The sequence below is a fragment of the Syngnathoides biaculeatus genome, chromosome 22, assembly GCF_019802595.1.
Source record: "Syngnathoides biaculeatus isolate LvHL_M chromosome 22, ASM1980259v1, whole genome shotgun sequence".
In the NCBI taxonomy this organism is placed as follows: Eukaryota; Metazoa; Chordata; class Actinopteri; order Syngnathiformes; family Syngnathidae; genus Syngnathoides; species Syngnathoides biaculeatus.
The window spans coordinates 18,434,366-18,455,065 of NC_084661.1; the positions used below are offsets into that span (position 1 = coordinate 18,434,366).

Here is a 20,700-nt window from a genome sequence, read left to right on the forward strand (position 1 = left end):
CGCCCACGCGGTGGTCACGTGACTCACACGGTAAAGGCAAAACGTCCAAAAAAGAAAAACAAAACCCTTCAAAATAAATGTCTACAACAGGTGAAAAGGGCCGCTTTTATTTTCAATCATTATCATTCAGATATTAATTTGGAGACATCTGTGTCAAAAACAAAAACGTCTTCCAAAATATTTCCCAAAAACATTTCAAACATTTGGTTTAAGTGTCGCTGGAAAGAACCAAGACAAGTTTTTAAAAGCCATCTCGAACGTTGACGAGAACTCGTCGTAAACGTCAATCCGCGTTTTTCTTTGGCAGGCGATTTTTGCGGCTAGCGCGCGACCCAATTCCGACCACGGCGAACGGTCCGGCCGGGGGCGCCGCTTTTGGCTCCGTCCTCTTTGCGCGGGCGCTCGCTCGATGGCTGCGTCGCGAATGACCCGTCCGGGTGCACCCGGGCCCGCTCGCTCCCGGATCCACGAGAGTCCAGCGGCGTTCAGAAGCGCCCCCAAGTGCTCAGGAGCGCATGTAGAGCGCGATGAGACCGGCCCGGTGCAGCCGCTGCCACAGCTTCATCTCCAGCATCAGGTCGTGGTTGACGAAGAATCCCACGGGTCGGTACTTGTCGTCGTAGTAGTGGTCCGAGTACTTTTTGTACTGGGGCGTCATGAAGCCGTACGCGCTGACCCGGTCGCAGGCGTGCAGCGCCGCCAGCAGCATGACGGCGCCGGTGGACGGCCGGTAGATGTTCTTGTGTTTGGTTTTCAGGGTTTGGGACGGGAGGAACCTGAGATGGGGGGGGGGGGACCCAAAACCAGAACATTTCCAGGAGCGAGTCCGGTCGCCGCGGTTTCCGGGCCGGAGGAACGTCGGGGCTCCCCTCACCTGTTTCTGAGGTAGCGGACGAAGTCGGGATGGTACATCTTCAACTTGGCCGCCGTCACGTCCTTCCCGAAGTACGCCGTGGGACTGAGTTCCCCCCAACCCAAAAAAAAAAAAAACACACAGTGACATCACTGACACCGCCATCGCCATCAGCGACATCGGCGCCGACGGCGGCTCGGGCACCGGTCCTTTGCGCTCCCGGGCCGCAATTTGAAAACGCTCCGGAAAAGTACGGCGCCGGCCGAGCGTCAAGTCGCGTCGGCAAAATGTTTGTTTAGGGCATCGCGCGTGTGAGCGGAGCCGAAGCGACCTCAAGCGCATTTTAATTGATTTTTTGGCGCTTTTGACGTCACAGATCTTCCACGTTGACGGCGTGATTACGTCGCAGCAATGATGTCCCTCGACTGGGGCCCCTCCCTCGTACGCGGACCCCCCCCACCCCCCCCAACGACCGCAACGGGCTTCGCTGGCGTCGACTGCACAAAAAACGTCTTTGCGGCGACCGAGCGCAACGCCGAGGTGCCGACGCGCGGTACTGACTCTTTGCCTCGCTCGCGTCCTCCCTCGACGAGGGTCCGCCGGGCCGCCGCCTTCACCATCAGGTAGTCGCGGTCGTGGTCGGGCAGGAAGACGTAGCGCGTTTCCTGTTCGGGACGGCCGGGGTCAGCGCCAGGTCGCCGGCGGCGGCGCGCGTCCGCGGCTCACCTGAGACCGCGGCGGCCCTCGGTAGCCGGCGGAGGCGTAGCTCCTCATGGAGTTGATCAGCGTGTTGGTGGAGAAGCTGTAGTGGGTGGTGCGGACGCCCACGTCCTCCTCGAAGCCCGCCAAGATGGCGCCGTTGGTCCTACGCCAAAAACAACAAAAGGGGCGCGGCTGAACTCCGACCCTCCTTTGCAACGATGACATCACAGCAGTCACCTGACTCGCTTTCGTCTCCAAGATTGGACTCGCGGCGCTCCAGAAGCGGCCTACCGTGACTTAACCGGACTCGGCGCTCGCTCCATTTCCGGGACTCGCAATCAGTCGACTCATCGACTACCGGTTGAGAAGAACGATTTGGGCCCTCGTTTCAGCAAACTCAACAGCCCTCACTTGCAAAACAAGCCTCAACATTTTTGCTAATTTTCTTTGTGGAGGAATCGAACAAACGCAGTCGTTTGCTTTTGTCTGATCCATTTTCGGCATTTCTCCCGGTGACCGGACCCGCCGCCAACCTCCACGTACCTGAAGACGTAGTGGTGCCGGTCGATCTCCTCGCCCTTCTTGGAGTCCCTGAGGATGCCGCCGTTGCCGACCACGGCGCAGCGGATGCAGCGGGACGACCCGGCGCGGCCCTCCCAGTCGTCGAGGACGGCGGCGTTGGCGGACCCGTTGAGCGCCGCCAGCGCGTCCGCCAGCGCTGGCCGGGGAGAAAAAAAAAAAGCAGGCCTCGCGTTACTCGACGGGCGCAATTCGGAGCCGGGCTGGAACGCAAAAAGTTGACTTTTCCCACGTTTGACGACATCGACCGACGTTAGTGACGGGCATCCCGTGCGACAAACGAGACGAGTACAAAGTACCGGGAAGCGCGTTGGGACAACAACACCGTCATCGGCTTTCTTCGGTTGCGTTTTCTTTTTTTGGGATCCAAACCCCAAAGACGCCTTTTTTGTGGTTTTAAAAAAAAGATCAAAAGAGCGTCAATCACGGGCAGGATTTTGGCGAGCCCGCCGCCGACGGCCAAGGCGCCGCCTCGACGAAGACCGAACCCGCTCCAAAAATTGCGAGCGCCGTCGCCCGACAGACAGAGCCGCAATCTTTTGACCCGTTTGCACACGGAAAAGAACTGCTTGAGGGCCTTGAAGGGGCGTGGCTTGGCGCCTCAACCGGTCGGTCCGTGTCGAGCGAGCGGCCGCCGCCGCCGCCGCCGCCGTTCCATTCCCGTTCCATAAACTCCAAATAAAAGTGGTGGGAAAGCGGCGGCCGTGTTGGTACTGACTTTGGAAGGTGAGGCCCCCCCAGCCGTTGGCGCCGGCGTACGGGCCCAGGCGGCGGTATTCGTCGGCCGTGGCGTGTTTGGACCACTGCAGCACCGGAACGTCCTTCAGGAACAGCCCGGCAAATTCAGACTCGGGGATGCGGTTCCGGATGCCGTCGGGGCAGTCCTGCGCACACGAAAGCTCAGGTCGGACCACGTTCTGGTCCGACCGGGATTCCGACAGGATTGTAAAAGCGGAAAGCCGACATTTTCAAGGGGACTCTGGACATCGTCTCCCTCGCGTTCTAAAACGATTCTTAACACAGTGACGACAAGATTCTTGTCATGAATCTTAATGTGTGGCAAACGGGATTCATTTTAAAAAGATTCAAAGCAAGAATCTTCCATGATTCCGACCACGAATTGAACGTGATTCTTCAAAATGACAAAATTGGCGACTCGACGGTCAGCCAAACTGGCTGACGGGATTCAACCGCGAATCGACCAATGAGGTTGCGGCCGGCGCTCGAGCGCCACTCACGGTTTGCGGCGGGACGTCTTCGCCGGCGTAAGCGTCTCCGACGAAGGGAGCCTCGCCGGGCCCGGCGCCGACGCCCCCGCGGGTGGCCGCGACGTCGGCCGGAGCCGGCGGAGTGCCGGCGGGGGCGGGGCCGCGCGGGGTCGCCGCTGAGGGGGCGGGGCTCGTGCGGTTTCCGTGGAGACGCGGCTCGCTGCGGAAGACCGAACGTTTGTCAGTCGTGACGGCGATCCGCGTCGTGGGTGCGCTCGATTCATTGTAAACGATCAAATAGGAAGAGGAGCGCTTGAGCGGAGAGAAGAAACTTGTCATTGCCACAAAATAATAGCTTCATTTATTAGCAGCAAATAATATTGCAAATACAAGTACATTTAGAGGCACTTCATCGATTATCCCTTAATCCACAACAAAGAATACCAAGAAAATGCATTCTTGATTGATTTGACTATTTACTCTCTTCGTTTATAATCAGGAAATAATTGGTGAATGCTTGTATTGCAAAAAAATGTAAAAACTTGGTCAAAGTAAAACAATTGTATTACCAGAAAAGCCTCATCGTTTACTAAAATGAAAGCGTTTTAAACATGAGTAATTATGGAAGACATTTGTAAAATAGGACTAAAATACAAAGTACCAATTGAAAACGGAATGGATGAAAAATGAAGTGGAAAGAGGACGACAAACGATTATTATTCCTTTTATCCCCGAAAAGAGATCCGACGCTCGTGACCCACCTCCGGGCCAAGTGGGACCAGGACAGCCCCAGGGGGTACTCCAGATGCCCGGACAGGAAGTAGACGCAGAGGACGGAGGCCACGCCGAGGGCGGCCAGCGCCGGCCGCCTCCGACCGGACATGGCCGACGTCACGGGCGACTCGACCGCCGAAGGGGCATCGGGTGGCGCGTGCGGGAAGGAGCTTCGAATTTCTGGAGAGAAAAAACAAAACGAAAAAGAGAAAGAGAAAGAGAAAGGCCGTCGAGTGCCCCCTTTCAATCTTTGTCAGCGTTTTCAAGCCTCCTTTCGCCACATCCTGTTTTGCGACCCTCATTTCCTGTCGGCTCGCCGTCGATGCGAGCGACCCGCAACGACCGTTTGACAAAAACAAAACGCGGAAGAGGAAGAAACGTCGCTGGCGTTTCGAGAAGAAGAATCAGGGAAGCAAAGAAGACTCCAACGACACGTTCATAGAATATGAAATGAGAACATTCGTCACATGAATCCAAAGCATGATTTTGGGAATTGTTTGACAAGGATCGGGACACGATTCCGACCGTGAATCCAACGTGATTGTCGTTTGACTTCAAAATGATATCAACGGGATTGGAACCCGATTACGACATTCAAAGTTAATAAGATGAAGGCAACAAATTCCGAAGCGTGGTTCCGATGACCGGAGCGGGATTCCAACGGGATTTTCGAGGCATTGCAACACCGACGATTCCTACAAGATTCCGACGGGATTTCAGTGTGACTGCATCCGACAAGAATCTCAACGACCGCAAATCCCAAATGATTCCAAAATGATCCCTCAGAGTTGGAAGGTGATTCGGGATTGTCGAAACAATTCCGGCTACGATTCCAAAAAACAGACTTTAATACGATTGAATCCCGCACGGGTCCAACAAACTTCCGACGAGGCAAGTGCCGAGCCGAGGGCCCCCCCCCCCCCCATGGACAGACAACAAAGTCCACCCTGGGGGGTGACACTGAAAACGGAAAGAATGTTTTTCCCTGCCCTGCTGTTAAACTCACAAGGACGCCGAGTTCCAAAAAGTGTCGCTCATCTTTCTGTCTGTCTGGTTTTTTTTTTGTTTTTTTTTTTTTGGGGGGGGGGGGGGGGGGTTGCTTACCGCACCCGACGACATGATTCTCAATATGAATCTACCGGGATTCTTACATGATTCTGCCCACGAATCTGATTTGAATTGGTCATGCTCTCAAAGGATTTTACTCTGACACGTTCCTTTCAAAGTATATTTCCACATCCTTCTCATAATGGCGACAAGATTCTGGAACGATTCAAATATGTTTTTACGCGACCAAGTTCGAGTAAAAAGGAAATCTTCTTTGCGGATAACATTCAGCATGGAATATCTAATTATGTGTATGACGCCGACACATCCGTCACGTTGGTGATAAAGTTACAATTTGAACGTGATTCCAAGCAAACCAAGGCAAACATCTGATCCATGATTCCAACGTACGAATTCGAAGGAGTCGAAGCGGGAATCCCTCACGTTGTAACAACTTTATTACAACTATTTCTCACCCTGTCAATGTTTCCAAGTAGGAAGCCGACGACACGATTCCAACGTGACCAACGCAATTCTACGAATCTTATACGCGATTCTAGTAAAAGAGTGGGGAGGGAGGGGGGGGGGTGTCAGGGTTCTAAATCAGAAGGCCTCACCTGGTCCGTCCGCTCTCTGGCGTCCCTCAGCCGAGCTTCCCGAAGAGTCGCCGACGCTCAGCTCAGCTGCTGGTCAGGACGTGGGCGGTCCTCGTCGCGCAGGGTGGGACCGCTGTGAGGTAGCAACAGCTGCCGGCCTCTCCCGCACGAGCAGCAGAAGACTGGGGGTGGGGGTGGGGGTGGGGGGGTTCTCCGAGGAAGCGAGCTCAGGGTCCGCTTCTCCTGTGAACGCGGGCGCGGTCGGTGGGCTCCGCCGGGCCTGGGGAGACCTTTGGGCTCAACTTTGAAAAAGTTCCAATGTGCCAGTCATCAAGAGGCTCATTTTACTGTCTTGACATCATGAAAATTATGAAACGCTTTCAAGTGTTGTCATTTCCAATAGGTGGCTTTGTTTGTTGGATTGTAAAATGGCTTATTTAAAAAAAAAAAAATTTGAAAATCAAGCAATTATCCCCTTTTTTTTTAAACTTTATATGCACAAATGTTAAAATAACAACAAATTAATCAATGCAATATATATTTGAAATCCCCAATTTTAGGCCAAAGCTGCCAACAGGTAACAATTCATTCAAAAATACAATCTTTACAATTTTTATGGATGTAAAATAGACAAGACAGTGAATTGGATTTACAAATAAGTTCATTCCAATGAATTGCTGCAAATGATTTTCACAAATTAGTGTGATGATTTACAATTAAAAGTGTTTAACAGGATACATTTGTTTAAAAAAAAACCCAAAACAAGACAAAAAGCGACAAGACAGAAAAACTGCAAAGTTCCAAAGAAACGTTCAAGTCCTTTATGATCAATTCAAACGTAAGTTGAACACACGGCTTCAAAGTGACGCTCGTCCGTTTGTGTGCTCTTGAGCAAGACGTCGCGTACTTCCACAACCACAAGAAGATTCTTTGCTTCATTTCGCGTTCTTTTGGTGGCCGTGTCGGCTTTGACGGGAGCGAAAGTGGGTCACCGCAGAGGTCACGCCCACCCGCTCACTCTCCGACGGGCCCGAAGTGCGACGACGACGACGACGAAAAAAAAAAAAAAAAGGAGCGAGTACGTGCTGGAAAACAACGGCAGGCCCCTTTGCTGACTCAGCACAAATGTGCGGGTTTTATTTTGAAAATCATTTCTGGAACACCAGTTTAGGATTCTGGCGAGTCGAGACTCCAAAGTTTGCGAGAGAAAACCTTCCTCGCCGTCAAAAAAAAAAAAAAAAAAAAAAAAGGCTGCTGGCGTCCTTCATTGGGTCTTTGTCCAAGTCACATGATCTGACGAGCGCGTCCCCATTGGAAAGCCCCCCCCCTCCCCCCCATTCTTCTTCACTCGCACGGTTCGAGGGCAACCGCAAAATAGAAAAAGGGGCCCTCCCTGACACACACGTCCTCTTTCTTGCAGTCGACGCCCGCCCCCGAGGTGCAGGCCTGCCCGGGCTGGTCCCGGAAACATCTGGAAAAGATCTTTGAGCGCAATATGGACGCATTGTTGCTCACTCTGGAGGTTGGGGGGGGGGTGGGGGGGGGGAATGAATTGTTCTCAGAAGATTCTAGCTGGTCCCTCGTCACAGATTCCGTAAAGTCGCCCTAGAGTCAATTTAAAGATACCCAAAAGCCTTCAAAGCGACTGAAGTGACGTCCGGTGACTGTCAGGCCAAGTCCAAGTCCAAGACCAAGTCCAAGTCCAAGTCCATTTCTTTTGGGCTCTCTTTGGCCACTTTACGTCGGATTACTCCGTTAGTTACCGGAGGCCCCTCCAAGCAATTGACAAAGTCGCTGAAAGTCCCCCTAAATTCATTGAAAGTGGCTCAGGAGTCCCTCGGAAGCCACTTCAAGGCCTCAAGTCAACTAAACCCGTCCGGCAAAGTCACCAAGCGGCTCACTTGAGACTCCGGACGGACGCGGCCCGGCCCGGCCGGCCGGCCGGCAAAGTCGCCGGTCTTGCGGTCATTTCTCCAGCAGCTGCCTCCTTTGCTCCTCCCACAAGGCCTCCAGATGCTCCGCCCTCTTCAGAGCAGCCTATCGGACGACAGCAAGCGCCACGTGGATACGTCAGTCGGTCGGCCGACGGCGATTCGCTCGCTCGCTCGCTCGCGCGCGCCTCGCTCACCTCGTGCTGCCTCCGCAGAGCGCCGACCGCCTCGTCTTTCTTCAAGATGGCCGACTTGACCCTGGAGAAGGCGACGGCGTCAACGAGCGTCATGTTCCGACGTGGCGCGCGTCGCCCACAAAGTGGCCTCCCTCCATGTATCCCACAATGCATGTTGAAAAGTCGCGACAAGTCCCACGATGCATTGCATTTCCGCCACCAAATCCATTCGATTCCCGCGTTGCTGCGTGAGTGAACACGTCACAACACGCGCTCCCGCACATGCTACAGTACGAATTTCAAGCGGCTGTTGTGGTTCGTAGGCGCCCTCTAGTGCTACGCCAAAGAATTGCCGAATTCAACTTTTTTTTTTTTTCATTTAAGAGAGTATATTACATCTGTTTCATTCAACTTTTAAGTGCGAAATGTGGATCATTTGTGGTTTTAAAAATTTTGTAGAATTTTTATTGGACATATTTGATCAGATTTATATATTGAGATATGAACATGAAATCTATGTTAGTTTAAAAATCTTTATATAGTCCTTGCCAAACACATGGGTTTTGTTTATGTTGATCATTTTGGTGCTACCGGAAAAGGTCCATATTCTTTGGTGCGCTGCTTTGCGGTCCCATCTTGGGAACCGCTGGTTTAGTTCCCGCCTACAGGTGCAACGCTTTCTTTCCATTTCTTTCCGTCACAATCGACGTGAGCGCCTGATCTTCATTTTCTACCGAAAAGCTGTGCTGAAGTCAACCCCAAAGCGCCACCCCCTGGCATCTGTTTGCCATTACAACTTCCCTTTCTGGGTGACGTGACGGACGCAGAACGGTGGAAAACCCCCCCAAAATCCGTTCAATGGGTGTCGGCAAACGTAAAAGTAAGTTCCACGGACGCGAATGAGTTAACGGTGTCCAAAAGGACTTTTGGCCAGTCCGAGGCGTGTTCTGCGTCATTCACCCTTTCCCTACTCCCGAATGACTCCAAAGGGATTCAAGATGGATTGCGGGATACGCGATACCAAGTCCACATTGTCAGCCTACCGCCGGTGGACCCGCTGGAGCTGGTCTTCCTTCTCTTTGGTCACCCTGTCCACCTCCGCCCTCAGCGCGGCCCGCAGGTCGTCGGCCTCGGCCCCGGTCCTCTGCGCCTCCTCCTCGGCCAGCAGCAGACGCTCGCTAAACTCTTCCCGGATCGCCGAGGCCAGGCCTTGGCGTTCCTCCAGGAGCCGGTCCCGGTTCTGGACACGCCGAGGCGGCGCACGGAAACAAACGCTGAGCGGCGGTACCAAGCGACGCCCTGCCCGGTCGGGCCTATCGCCGAGCTGAAAATTGGCCCGTGAGGTTCCGGCTTCTGAAGCCGGTGAGTGACGCGGGTGTCGACCGAGGACAACGTGGAACGTTAGCAGACGGCCGCGGACTAGCTAAGTGTCGCCGGCCGAGCGACTTCTTTTCTTATCTTTTCATGGGGTTGGGGTTTGTCCGCTAAACCGAGTGACGCCATGATTAGGGCAGTTAGTTTGACACGTGCAGCTGGGCGGGCCCGTTCTGTCTGCTTTCGCGAGACGCGGGGGGGTTGCTCACTCGCGTGACGATTTGCACGTCTTGCTCCTTCTGCCGCAAGGCGTCCTTGACGGCGTCGAGTTGTTGCAGCGTGTCCGCCTGCAGTTTCCTCAGCTCCTGCTGCTTGTCCAGCGCCTCCCTCAGAGAACCTTCCAGCTCCTTCAGCTCCGCCTCGTACGTCTCCCTCACGCGGTTCACCCTGCCGGCCACGAGATGACGGACAAATGTCGGGAGCGCCGACCTTCTGACGACAAGTTCAATGATCGATTCTAACGTCGAGAGAATAAAATGGGAATCGAGTTCACGTCGTAGCATGTGTGCGTGTGCTTTGCTCAGCACGTAAAAAGTTTCTCGCTCCGTTAAATTCGAGCGTCTACGGTTTTGCCAAGTCTTGAGAATTTGCCCGAGGCCTCGCGAGTCCCAAGCGCTGCTGCCAACTGCCGACTCAAACGCCCGTCGAACCAATCAGATTTGAGAGTCGCCGCTGCGCCCTCACGCTGGCGCAGTCGCATTGCTATTTTTCCCATCCTCTGATTGGTTGAGCTGAAGATGCGCATGCATTTTGCAATGCAACTTTGTGAGGGCAGGTCAGGCCAGAAAAATATTCCGGGCCACTTTTAGAGCGGCACGCGAGCGCTATCTTACACAACCGGCCGGAAGAAAAGAAGCTTCGGTATCGCCGGTGAGGACCGCAAATTTTACTGGAACTATTTTTGGTCTTATTGGATGCGGTTAGATAAATATTGCGATTTTGTTTTGAGTTTATACATGACGACGACGACGACGACGAGAGGAAAGTTTTTTTTTCCAGGGAGGGGAAACGCGTGTGTGTGGCTCACAGTTTGACGTTTTCCGCTACCTGTTTTGGGCGGCCCGCTCGCACTCCTCCTTGTCCTTGTTGGTCTCCTCCTCCAGCGTCCAGACGGCGAGCTGAATCTCTTTGTCACGCTCCTGGCGGAGTTCCTCCCGCAGCCGGCGCTCGTGCCTCAGCAGCCCCGCCTCCTGAAACACGACAAACACCCTCTTCAGCAATAACGCCGGCGCCGCTTGGGACCCGGACGGTGGCGCCGGCCCACCTGTTTCTTCCTGTATTCCTCCTCCCAGATGGTCTTCTCCCGCTCGAACTGCTCCTGCAGCTTCTTTATCTCCGCCTGGTAGCAAAATGATTGCGGCGCATTCGACTTAAAGCACCCGCCGGGCTCCATTTTGCACGCCGTCATGTCACGAGGTGCCACAAGATGGCGCCAGAGCCCCGGCTAATTGAGAAAGCCTAACTGGTGTGAGGGAATATCGAAAGCGAGCGATAAAAGATGTTTGCGATGCCGACCGAGTCAAAACAAAGCAAAAAATGTTGACGCATTTGCTGGCGTGTTTTTTTGTGCGTTTGCGCCTACGGCCCATTTTGGCCGCTTCTCGAGCGTCTTGGCCCCACGTCGAAGCTAACGGGATGAATTTGAAAGGCTTTTTGAACGCAAAGGCGCCACCTGGTGTCTCCTCTCCTGCTCCTCTCTGGTTTTGTCCAGCTCCTCCCTGAAGACCCGTCCGGCCACGCTGGAGTTTTCTTCCATGCGGCGACGCAGCTCGTCCATCTCCGCGCGCTGCCTGCGTAGCGAGGAGGGCGGCGGAGGGCTTTTCGTGGCGATTTGGACCACACGCGGGCATGACCACGCGCCCCCCCGCGCGCGATCCAATCTACCTGGCCGCCAGCTGCGCCAGCCGCTCCTTCTCGTCGGCCAGATCCTTGTGGACGCGCCTCTTGTGGCGCTGCAGGGACATCTCCTCGTCGCGGAGGCGCTTCTCGAAGCCGCGGCGGGCCGACTCCCGCTCCTCGCGGCAGCGCTCCTCCTTCTCGCTCTCCAGCTGCCGCCGGAGTTCCTCGCACTGGCGGGCGCAGCGTTGGGCCCCCCGTTCCTCCGCCTGCAGCAGCTCCGCCTCGTGCAGCGCTCGCAGCTTCTTCAGCTCCTGCTTGTGCTTGGAGATCAGCTTCTGGATCTCGGGCTCCAGACCTGCCGAGGAAGAAGAAGACCATGAGGACCTCCGGGAGGTCCACCGGGCCACCTTCATCCCCCGCCCCCACCTTTAACCGTAATCTCTTTGATCCTCTTGGTTTTCTCGTCAATCCATTTCTCCCTCCGGATCTTCTCCGTCACGCTCATCAGCTCCTTCAGCTTCTTGATCTCCTGTCGGGGGGGGGGTACAAGGAGAAGAATGTGAGGAACAGGAAAAAGAGGAGGCCGACGGCGAGGATGAAGAAGATGGGCAAGACTCACATGCGACAAAGGAGGGAAAGGGAAAAAAAGAGAAAAAGACGGAAGAGGAGCAGAGGAAGCGTTACCTGGCACAGCGGACTCAGGATTTGCCAAACCTGACGCCGGAAACCCGAAGCACGAGACCGAGCCGGGGGAGAGGAAGGCGAGGAAGAGGCCGGGACGCCCGTGCGGCAGAAAGAAAGGCCACGCGTTCAGTATTTAACCTTCAAATGCGGCTACTCGTAGTCGCTCTGTCCTCATCCGACTCGACTCGTCTTACTAGTTTATGCAATCTGGAAGAAATGCTCCAGCGGTTGTCCAGCTTTTATTCCGGATGCTCCATACTTAGCGTAAGATCCACGCACTAGTATCCCTTTTCCGTAGTAAAACCGAGAGGACAATTATTGGCCCTTTTTTCACCTCTGATGCATAATTACACCTTTTCTGGTAACTTACAGTGCGGCACTACTAACTACCGCTCACCCAACCAAGTATTCCTACTAGTGAGGGCGCAGAGTGTACTAGTACTATGACGACAAGCAGGATACGAAGAACATCAATCAAAGAGCTCGCAAACGTTTACTCCACATTCTGCTGCGTTGCCGTCCAAGCGAGGAAGGACAAAGCGAGTACAAGTGCACGGCGAGGTCCGTCCACGTAGCTCCACGTGAACGCAAGTAAGAAATTCTGCTGGGCGGGGGCGGGGGCGGGTCACCATTTGGTGCTGCTCCTGCATCTGCGAGATCTTCTTGGTGTACTTGTGGTCGACCAGCTTCAACTCGGCGATGACGCCCTCGCATCGCTCGCTCAGCGCTTTTTTGTCGCCGATCAGCTGGGGAAGGACAGACGGACGCTCGAATAAGGAGAGGCAAAAAAAAAAAAAAAAAAAGGCTTCGACTGCGTCGTACGTGGCGGAACATCAATGCTGAGCTAGCTTAGCCCATCTACGCTCTGTTAGCGCAACGACAGCAGAACTCCACCCGCCCGCCTTCCATCTGGCGAGAGGCGGGGCACGGCCCGGAACGGCCATCGACCGATCGGGGCGCGGACGGAGACAAACCAACTTTCACACTTCCCGCTCATTTGCAACAATCAATAGACGACAGATCAATGACCGCAAAAATATTTTGACAATGGATTCTGTTGAAGAGAATTGTCCTAATCCTCGAATTTTACCCTCTCAACAGGAAATATGAAATCCATCAAAATAAGACATTTGCTTTGACTTTGGAAAATAGTGACAATTTTCTGACCGGTCTTCTGGATCGACCAATCATAATCAACTCCTGCTTGCATCCATCAAATCCACGTTGTCGTGCGGCCGTTTCCGTATTTCAACGTGTACCTGGTCTATGAAAGTCAGGTGTCTCTGCACGGTGGCCTCGTACTGGTCCCGCTGCAGTTGAAGGTTTCGGCTCAGCTCCTTCTCCGTCTCCTTCACGTGCTGCACCGTCAGCTCCCTCTGCTGGGCCTGGCGGGAGGGAGAGAATAAGAACGGGGCCTCGAGGGACGGGGGGGTGGGGGGTGGTACGGGGGCCCAGTGCCCGAGGCCCGGGGCCCAGTGCCCGAGGCCCGGTGCCCACTGCCCAGTGCCCAAGGCCCAGTGCCCGGTGCCCGGTGCCCACTGCCCGAGGCCCGGGGCCCACTGCCCGAGGCCCGGTGCCCGAGGCCCACTGCCCGAGGCCCGGTGCAAGAGGCCCACTGCCCGAGGCCCGGTGCCCAGTGCCCGAGGCCCACTGCCCGAGGCCCGGTGCCCGGGGCCCACTGCCCGAGGCCCGGTGCCTGAGGCCCACTGCCCAAGGCCCGGTGCCCGAGGCCCGGTGCCCGAGGCCCGGTGCCCGAGGCCTGGTGCCCGAGGCCCGGTGCCCAGTGCCCGAGGCCCGGTGCCCAGTGCCCGAGGCCCGGTGCCCGAGCCCCGGTTCCCGAGCCCCGGTTCCCGAGGCCCGAGCCCCGGTTCCCGAGCCCCGGGGGCCCGGTGCCCGAGGCCCGGTGCCCACTGCCCGAGGCCCGGTGCCCGAGGCCCCGGCGTAGACGACCTCCCCAGTGGCGAGCCTCACCAGCGCGTTCTGCAGCATTTCCACCACCCGCTTCTTCTCTTCCAGCTCCATCTTGATCCTCATGATGGATCCGGACACTTGGGCGGCGGTGGCGGCGACCTGGTCGGCCACGGGCGCCTCCTCCTCCTCCTCCTCCAAGGACGCCGCCGCCTGAGGGACATCAGCGAGCAAATGATGGCAAAGGCGGCAGGCGCTTTCTCCCAATCGTGGGCTCCGTCCGTCCTCCCCGTTTTGTAGCAGATTAAGTTTGCGCTTCCTTCCTTCAGCTAAACGGCAGCAGCCGGTCGTACATTTTGCCATATTTGAGGAAAAACGTCAATACAATTCAAAGAATGAAATGTTTCTGCCTCAACTAAAAACTAAACGGACCTTCCGGCCACCCGGGGCCAGCGCAATACAGAGAGGCGGTCCCCGGCGAGCCGCCCGCCCCACTCTTGGCAGAGGATAAAGAACGCGTGCCAGTGGGTGTCGTTGTCACGTCTGTGTTGAAATACGGTTTCGCCGTATTGCGGACGGGCGACGGCTGACCTCTCCGTGCGAGGCGGCCGAACGCGGCCGCTCCTGCTCCGACTTCTCCATCTCGTCCAGGAAGTTCATGATGCTCTGCAGCTTGGCCTCCGACAACAGCGCCGCTCCGTCCGCGGGCGGCGGCAGGCTGAGCCGGACGTGACGCTCCAGGTTGTCGGCCGTCAGGGAGTCCGCGTCGACGTCCTTCCGGGGAGACGCGCAGGGTACGGTCGTTTCTACTCGGCAACTAACTTCGCGCTTTCGGAAAAGCGGGACGAGAATCGGACACGCTTTGACGTTTCAATGCGATGTACATTTGCAGCGGGAACCAACCAACGGTGGAAACGCTCCCGTAGGAAGACTGACAAAAATGTCAAGAAAGGACATTCGTTTCCTGCAGCACACTTGAACGGTCACGGTACCACGTTTGGGAATCCAATCAAAACAAAGAAGTCCTTCACTGCCATTGACGTTTCTATCCGTCAATTGGATTGCTCAGCAAATTCGTTTACTTGTCGAGTACCTTTTTCGACAGGTAGGCGTGGATGAAATGCAAAAAAAGGCTCATTCCAGCGAGAAGCGATCGCGACCATTTCTGACGTTGAAAAGTCCTCACCTCGTCCAGCCAAGCGTATTTGTCTCTGTTGTAAGATTTGGGCTCGGGTAGCCGCTCCGGTTCCTCCTCCAGCAGTCTGAGCGTGTCCAGCAGGTCGTCGAGGGTGGACTTGGACGCCGCGCAGGGGGGGTCCTCGCCGCCGCTCAAATACCTGCGGTGAAGCTCCTGGAGGACGGGAAACGAACCACTGATTCCAAAGGACGCGCGGAGGCGGGAAGCGACGCCGCCGCGTACCTGGGAGGACCGAGACCCCCTCCGGGCGGACCAGGACGGCGAAACGGCTCGGAAGCAGGACGGCTCGCCCGCGTCGCTTTCCGCCTTCTCGCCGCCGACCGACACGGGGCTCGCGTTCCTCGGCGAGGAGGGACCGGCGGCGCCAGAGGTCGGCGGCCCGTCCGACGGAACGGCGCCGACGGGGGGGACTTTGGACCGACGGCCTGAACCCACGCAAACGCGGACACCTTTCAGCACATTAGTACTCACAATTCATTCTCCTGTCATTAAAAATACATTTTTCCTTTCACTTCATTTAGTAAGTACAGTTTCTTTTTTTTTTTTTTCTCCCCCGTTCACCCACTCTCTTATTCAAGTCCCCAATTTTGCTTTTACAGCACGGTGGAGCGACTGGTTAGAGAGTTGGCCTCACAGTTGTGAGGACCAGGGTTCAAATCCCACCCCCCACCTGTGCGGTCCCTCCCACACGCCCAAAATTGCCCCAAGGTGTGATTGTGACTGTTGCCCTGCGATTGGCTGGCTATGACAGCTGGGACGGGCTCCCCGCGACCCTCGTGAGGATAAGCGGCTCAGATAACGACCGTCGAGCTGGAGAAGTTTTCGGCGCCGGAAAGGCGCACGTACGTCGCGAGGCCTCACCTGGCGCGTCCGCTTCCCGTCGTCGTCGTCCGAGTCGACGTTTGCTTCCGCGGGGTCGGCGCCGCAGCCCTACGACGACAAAAGACGTGAGGAAAAGAGCAGACGGCGGCGGGCGCAAAACGGCTGAGACGTTCTACCTGCGCGGACGGCGCGGCCGCCGCAAAGCTCGCTTCGCTCCAGTCGGTCGGGACGTTCGGATGGAAGTCTGCCAGCGCATTGGCACACGCGCTTAGTGAACGGAACGCACGCGTGACGCAAACGTGTCCTGACAGTCTTGCGTATATCTGACACGAATGACCCGTTTCTCCACCTGCGTTGTTGTTGTTGGCTTTGGCGCGTGCGGGCGACACGACGGCAGTTGCGACGTCGCCGCCGGGGGAGGCCGGCGACGCGCCGCTTGAGAAAATCTTGGGCGACTTCTCGCCCGGATGCCTCGCCGCCTCGGCGCCCTCATGGTGATGACGGTGGTGGTGGTGGGCTCCTTTCTGCTGCAGCTCCTTCGGTGACCACCAGGGGGAGACATTAGCGCAAGGCCTCACAGCCACAGCACGAACAGATGGGCTTCACTCTCTTCAAAAATTCAATCATTTTCTGAGCACGAGGGTCGCCTATCCTGGCCGTCATCGAGCAGGAGGCGGGGTACGCGCTGCCAATTGCATCCTCATCAATAATCAATTACAAATTCATGATCAAGACAAAGAGTAGAAAAGAATCTATTCTGATGAGGATCAGCGATGACGCTTTTCATTCATTGACTCGATTTACTGCAAAGGATTGAAAACTTTCCTCCCATTTGGTCGCGAATCGGCTCGCGCTCGTCTCCCGGCGTCTCGGGCCGACTCTGGGCCTCCGCTCGCCGGCGCCACTCCTGCCGCCGCGGCAAAGGTCCGCGTTCGTCGCAAATCCTTCGGGTCCGCGCGCCAGAACGCGAGAAGGAGCGAGACGAGAGATGGGATTTGGCAAGCTAACCTTTCTTTTGTCGTCCAGGACGCGCCGCAGCGCCGCCCGGTCGGCGCGGCGCCTCCCGGCGTGCCGTCTGTACCAGCGCTGGATGGCGACGGCCGCCTGGTTCACCTGCTGGATGAACCTGCGACCGCACGTAAACGCTCGATTACACTCGGGGGGAACAGACCAAGTTGGCCTTTTGCCGTATTTGCGCTCAGTGGCGCGGTTCCGCTGGTGCGAGCCAAACGTAGGGCCGCAAAAAGAGGAGGGCGGCCGTACCTTTCCGCCTCCTCCTCCGACACTCGGTCGCGGCGGGGCCGCGGGAGGCCGGCCGGGCTTTTGGCGCGCGACGACGCCGAGGAGAAGTTCTTTTGGGACTTGGTGAGGGAGCCGCCGTCGTCGTTGGCCTTCAGGATGTTGCTGAAAGAAAGGCAACGGGAGTCAGTCCCGCCCGCGGCCCGAGCCCGACAGCGCCGCCGCCGCCGCTCGGGGTGGTTTCGTACTTGAAGGGCGGCCGCTGGTTGGAGCTTTTGGGCGTCAGCGGCTTCTCGCCGTGGTTGTTGTGCAGGATGGCGGTGACGGCGTTGCCCACCGCCCCCTTGTTGCTCCTGACGGTCAGAAAATAGAAACAAAAATGGACAAAGATGGCTTGATTGTTTTTGAAAGATCTTGTCAAAAGAAAAACTGGACCTCAACAATGACAATGATCACAATTGACATTAAATTGATTTCCCTCATAATAAACAGCGTGACTCCGTCATAATTGATTTTCAGATATTTTTCAAGTTATTCTGTAAAATAGATTTCACAAATCTAACGGAAGAAAAGTGATGTTAATTTTTTGTGAAATTATTTGCAACATCAGGGTGTAAAAATTGTTTTACAATAATTTTTTTTTGTTTGTAAAAAAAAATTTTTTTTTTTAAATTTTGTCCCAGAAAAAAAGTGACAAATCTAAACTACTATTATATTTTTATTTTTTATTATTTTTTTTTTTTTTTGGGGGGGACGCATCCGACGAGGCCCGAAGGCGCTCGACACGTTTGGCTCGGGGAGGAACCTGTTGTTGGCGGTGAAGGAGGCGGCGGGGTCCCGTCCCTTCGGGCCGGCGGGCGGGTCTGCGACGGGGCCGCCGCGGCGGGCGCCGGAGGGCGCGGCGGGCGCCCGAGGCCGCTCGTCCTGACGTGGGCGCGAGGGCGGGTGTGAAAAAGGCGGATCGGGCACGTCGCCACGTCGACGGTGTTTGCGCGTTCGTGTCCATACCAGCACGTTCCAGGTGGTTCCGTCCGGTTTCTTCGGGCCGCCGTCCGACGCGGTCAGTTCGACGTCGCTCTGCTCCGGACTTGGGGGAATGCGGGTCAAGTCCGCGCCGACACACACGCGCACATTAATGACGTGCAAATTAAATAAAGCAACTCAAGAAATGAAAAATAAACGATGATTCATGAATTCCACAAATTTGAATGAACCACCGAACACAAGCAAAAGAGTCAAAATCTTAACAAATGATCAAGTGAATCAAGAAGGAAGCTTTGCAGACCTTTCTGAACTTCAAATGGGTCCAAAAATCCTCACGACAGCAAACATTTGCCCGCTTCGGTCGTCACTTTTGGGCGCATTTTCCGACGCACGTTTTGGAGCAAACGGGAATCGAGCCGGGATCCGACGACGTCCGTCGGTGCTTTTTTCTGCACTCTCGATTCCAAATAATGTCCCGTTTTCAATAAAAAGGCAAGGAAATGAAAAATCTTTTTCATCCGCAACTAACATTTTGCCCCCCCAAGATGATTTCACATTCCTAGCACGTTTTGGGGGGGGGGTCAAGACGCGGCCTTCCCAAGGGGAGGGGGCGGGGCAACTTTCCTTCTTTCACCCCGAGGTCGCGACCCCCCTTCCCCCGCGGCGTCTCGTTACGTCGGCGCGAGTTTGGGAAAAATTGTTAAATGAAAAAAAAGAAAAGAAAAAAAAAAAAAAGATTTAGAATTTCCAAAAAATGTCAAATGTTCCTGTGAAAAAACATGCTAAGGCCGAACCAGACGTGACGTTCGGCGACGTGACCCGATGCCGGCGCTTGACACCGGCGTACGTACCCGAGCGCCACCTGAGCCTGCCGGTTGACGTGCGTGGTGCTGTTGGAGCGCCGCAGGTTCTTGACCGAGCGGGAGCTTCCCGAGGCGTCGCTCTGCAGAGACTGACATGTTTTTTTGTTTTTGTTTTAAACAAGAGCCTTTTCATTCATCGCGTCGCCGTGGCGACCCCTCACCGAGGTGTTGCGTTTCCCCCGCAGCTCGCACGGCGCCGACGCGGACACGGAGCGGGCCAGGAACTTCCCGGGCGGCTCGGCGGAGACGACGGACAGCCGTGAGCCGGACAGGCTGAGGTCCGGCGCCTCCCCCGGGGGGGTGGCCGAGATGGACGGGGGGCTTCGCGCGCTGCGCATCCTTCGGGTCACAGGCGGGACGTGCCGTTTGTCCACAAGAAAGCCAGTCATCGCCCGTGGCGACCAATCGCAAACGCGAGCTTGCTGTTCCCAAAGCCCCTCTCGTATCAAGTACTTATGGATTGCTATCTGAAACCATCCCATAACAAAAAAAAATAATAATAATTCTTTGTGCACGCCAGCTTTCTTTGAGGCGGGGCACTCCCTGAACCGGTCGCCAGCCAATCGCAGGGCACGTAGGAACAAACAAATCCGAGTACCTGGAGGAAATTGACACCGGCGCAGGGAGAACTTGCAAACTCCACGCGGGCCACGCTGGTTTTGAACCCGCAACCTCAGAAGTGTTCACGACATTTCTGGCCGAAACCGATTGCGATATTTGCCAAGGTAATATTGCAATACCCGACTGATCCGTTGTTTTGTGATCATGCTTCAGGGTGCATTTAGTGTTCAAACGATTAATATTGGCAATTAAAAACGTTTTGGGGGGAGGGGGGGGGGCTACTTTTGACCATTTTTTTTTTTTTTTTTAAATTGACTTTTTGGCTCTCTGCAGGAGGTTTTGGGTCCTCACACCGCCAGTAACGATGGTTTGAGTGCACACAAGTGGATGATGTTGGTTCGCTACTCGAAAACGTCCACAAAATTCAGAATGGAAACGGAAGCGTAAAATGCTGCAAATGTCCAAAATCAATCAGTCCGGATGATGCTAACCAGCTAAAGGACAAAACCGCGACGAGCGCCGCACTGCGAGGGGAAGAAATAAGATGAGATTTGAGTCGAAGCCGACCTTGCAACCAGGACCTTTTCCAGGTCCAGGTCCAGGTCCAGGTCCAGGTTGCAATCTCCAAAATCATCGCGTGTCAAAACAAAACGCCAACAATCAACACAAGCTAAGGCGTCCTCGCCGTCTAAAAACGTCGACGGGACTTACTTTAGCAGAGCCGACGAAATGTGGATTGGAACGCCCGCTTGAGGACGTCTCCGAAGCAAAGTGTGCGGGGACAACCGCGGAGGAGGACATCAAAACACAAACATTTCAAAAGACCGGAAACCGACAGCAGCCCCCTCAGCCCATCATCACCGCCACGCGCTCAAGTCCCGCCTCCTCGGGAAGCCTATTGGCTCGCCGGTAGAATTGCTCTCGCATTCTTGGTTCCGATTGGCTGATCTCGCCTATCAGTTGATGTGCGCCGACGTGAGTTCGGTTGTCTCTGCACAGTTGACTGGTGAAGCGTGACCGCTCACGCAAACGTCGTCTCGTACAAAAAAAAAAAAAAAAAGTATAAAAATTTTATACAAATAATCGGAAAAACGGAAGCCATTAAATTCAATTTGGGGAAAGTAAAAAGATAAAAAAGTCATGTGTGGGACTCAAAAACCGGGGAATCAGACGCCCCACCCACCCTCCTCTCAATGCGGAGGAGCAGGAGATCTTCTCTGAGCGTCTCGCCCGCTTAGGAGGAAAAGCATTCTGGCAATGTATATTTCATTTTGTTGGCTCCTGTAGGGATATTTCATATAGATTGGATGGAATATATGGATAAACTTTTGGAATTTCAAATCAGAGGTTTCAAGTTGTGAT

At 55.2% G+C, this 20,700-nt stretch overlaps 2 protein-coding genes across 2 annotated transcripts; both read right to left on the reverse strand.

Annotated features, from left to right (window-relative positions):
• Positions 1-65: 65 nt before the first annotated feature.
• Positions 66-5,923, reverse strand: st6galnac (ST6 (alpha-N-acetyl-neuraminyl-2,3-beta-galactosyl-1,3)-N-acetylgalactosaminide alpha-2,6-sialyltransferase). The gene is made up of 9 exons (XM_061811085.1): positions 5,781-5,923; positions 4,104-4,296; positions 3,373-3,562; positions 2,853-3,018; positions 2,099-2,273; positions 1,580-1,718; positions 1,415-1,518; positions 875-958; positions 66-776 (listed from the first exon to the last, which is right to left on the reverse strand). The coding sequence occupies exons 2-9, from the start codon at positions 4,223-4,225 to the stop codon at positions 506-508; spliced, it is 1,251 nt and encodes a 416-aa protein (XP_061667069.1). The 5' UTR covers positions 4,226-4,296; positions 5,781-5,923; the 3' UTR covers positions 66-505.
• Positions 5,924-6,020: 97 nt separating this feature from the next.
• On the reverse strand, positions 6,021-20,193 carry cep131 (centrosomal protein 131). The gene is given in 27 exon segments (XM_061811088.1): positions 6,021-7,796; positions 7,888-7,948; positions 8,910-9,106; positions 9,450-9,627; positions 10,288-10,430; positions 10,505-10,579; positions 10,913-11,030; positions 11,125-11,434; positions 11,506-11,608; positions 12,393-12,509; positions 13,023-13,148; positions 13,735-13,884; positions 14,263-14,445; positions 14,858-15,022; positions 15,092-15,288; positions 15,291-15,294; positions 15,731-15,799; positions 15,868-15,935; positions 16,041-16,227; positions 16,700-16,817; positions 16,955-17,095; positions 17,179-17,283; positions 17,736-17,854; positions 17,939-18,017; positions 18,766-18,866; positions 18,939-19,116; positions 20,050-20,193. Coding segments are annotated over 26 exon segments (3,363 nt in total). The 5' UTR covers position 19,116; positions 20,050-20,193; the 3' UTR covers positions 6,021-7,724.
• Between the last annotated feature and the right edge of the window lie 507 nt (positions 20,194-20,700).

Excerpts from the sequence above, each read along its gene's own strand:
- st6galnac (XM_061811085.1), bottom strand. The coding sequence starts at position 4,225 with ATGTCCGGTCGGAGGCGGCCGGCGCTGGCCGCCCTCGGCGTGGCCTCC. Across the intron at positions 1,519-1,579 it reads GAGGGCCGCCGCGGTCTCAG|GAAACGCGCTACGTCTTCCT; the intron begins GTGAGCCGCGGA and ends CGTCCCGAACAG. Across the intron at positions 777-874 it reads GTCCGCTACCTCAGAAACAG|GTTCCTCCCGTCCCAAACCC; the intron begins GTGAGGGGAGCC and ends CCCCCATCTCAG.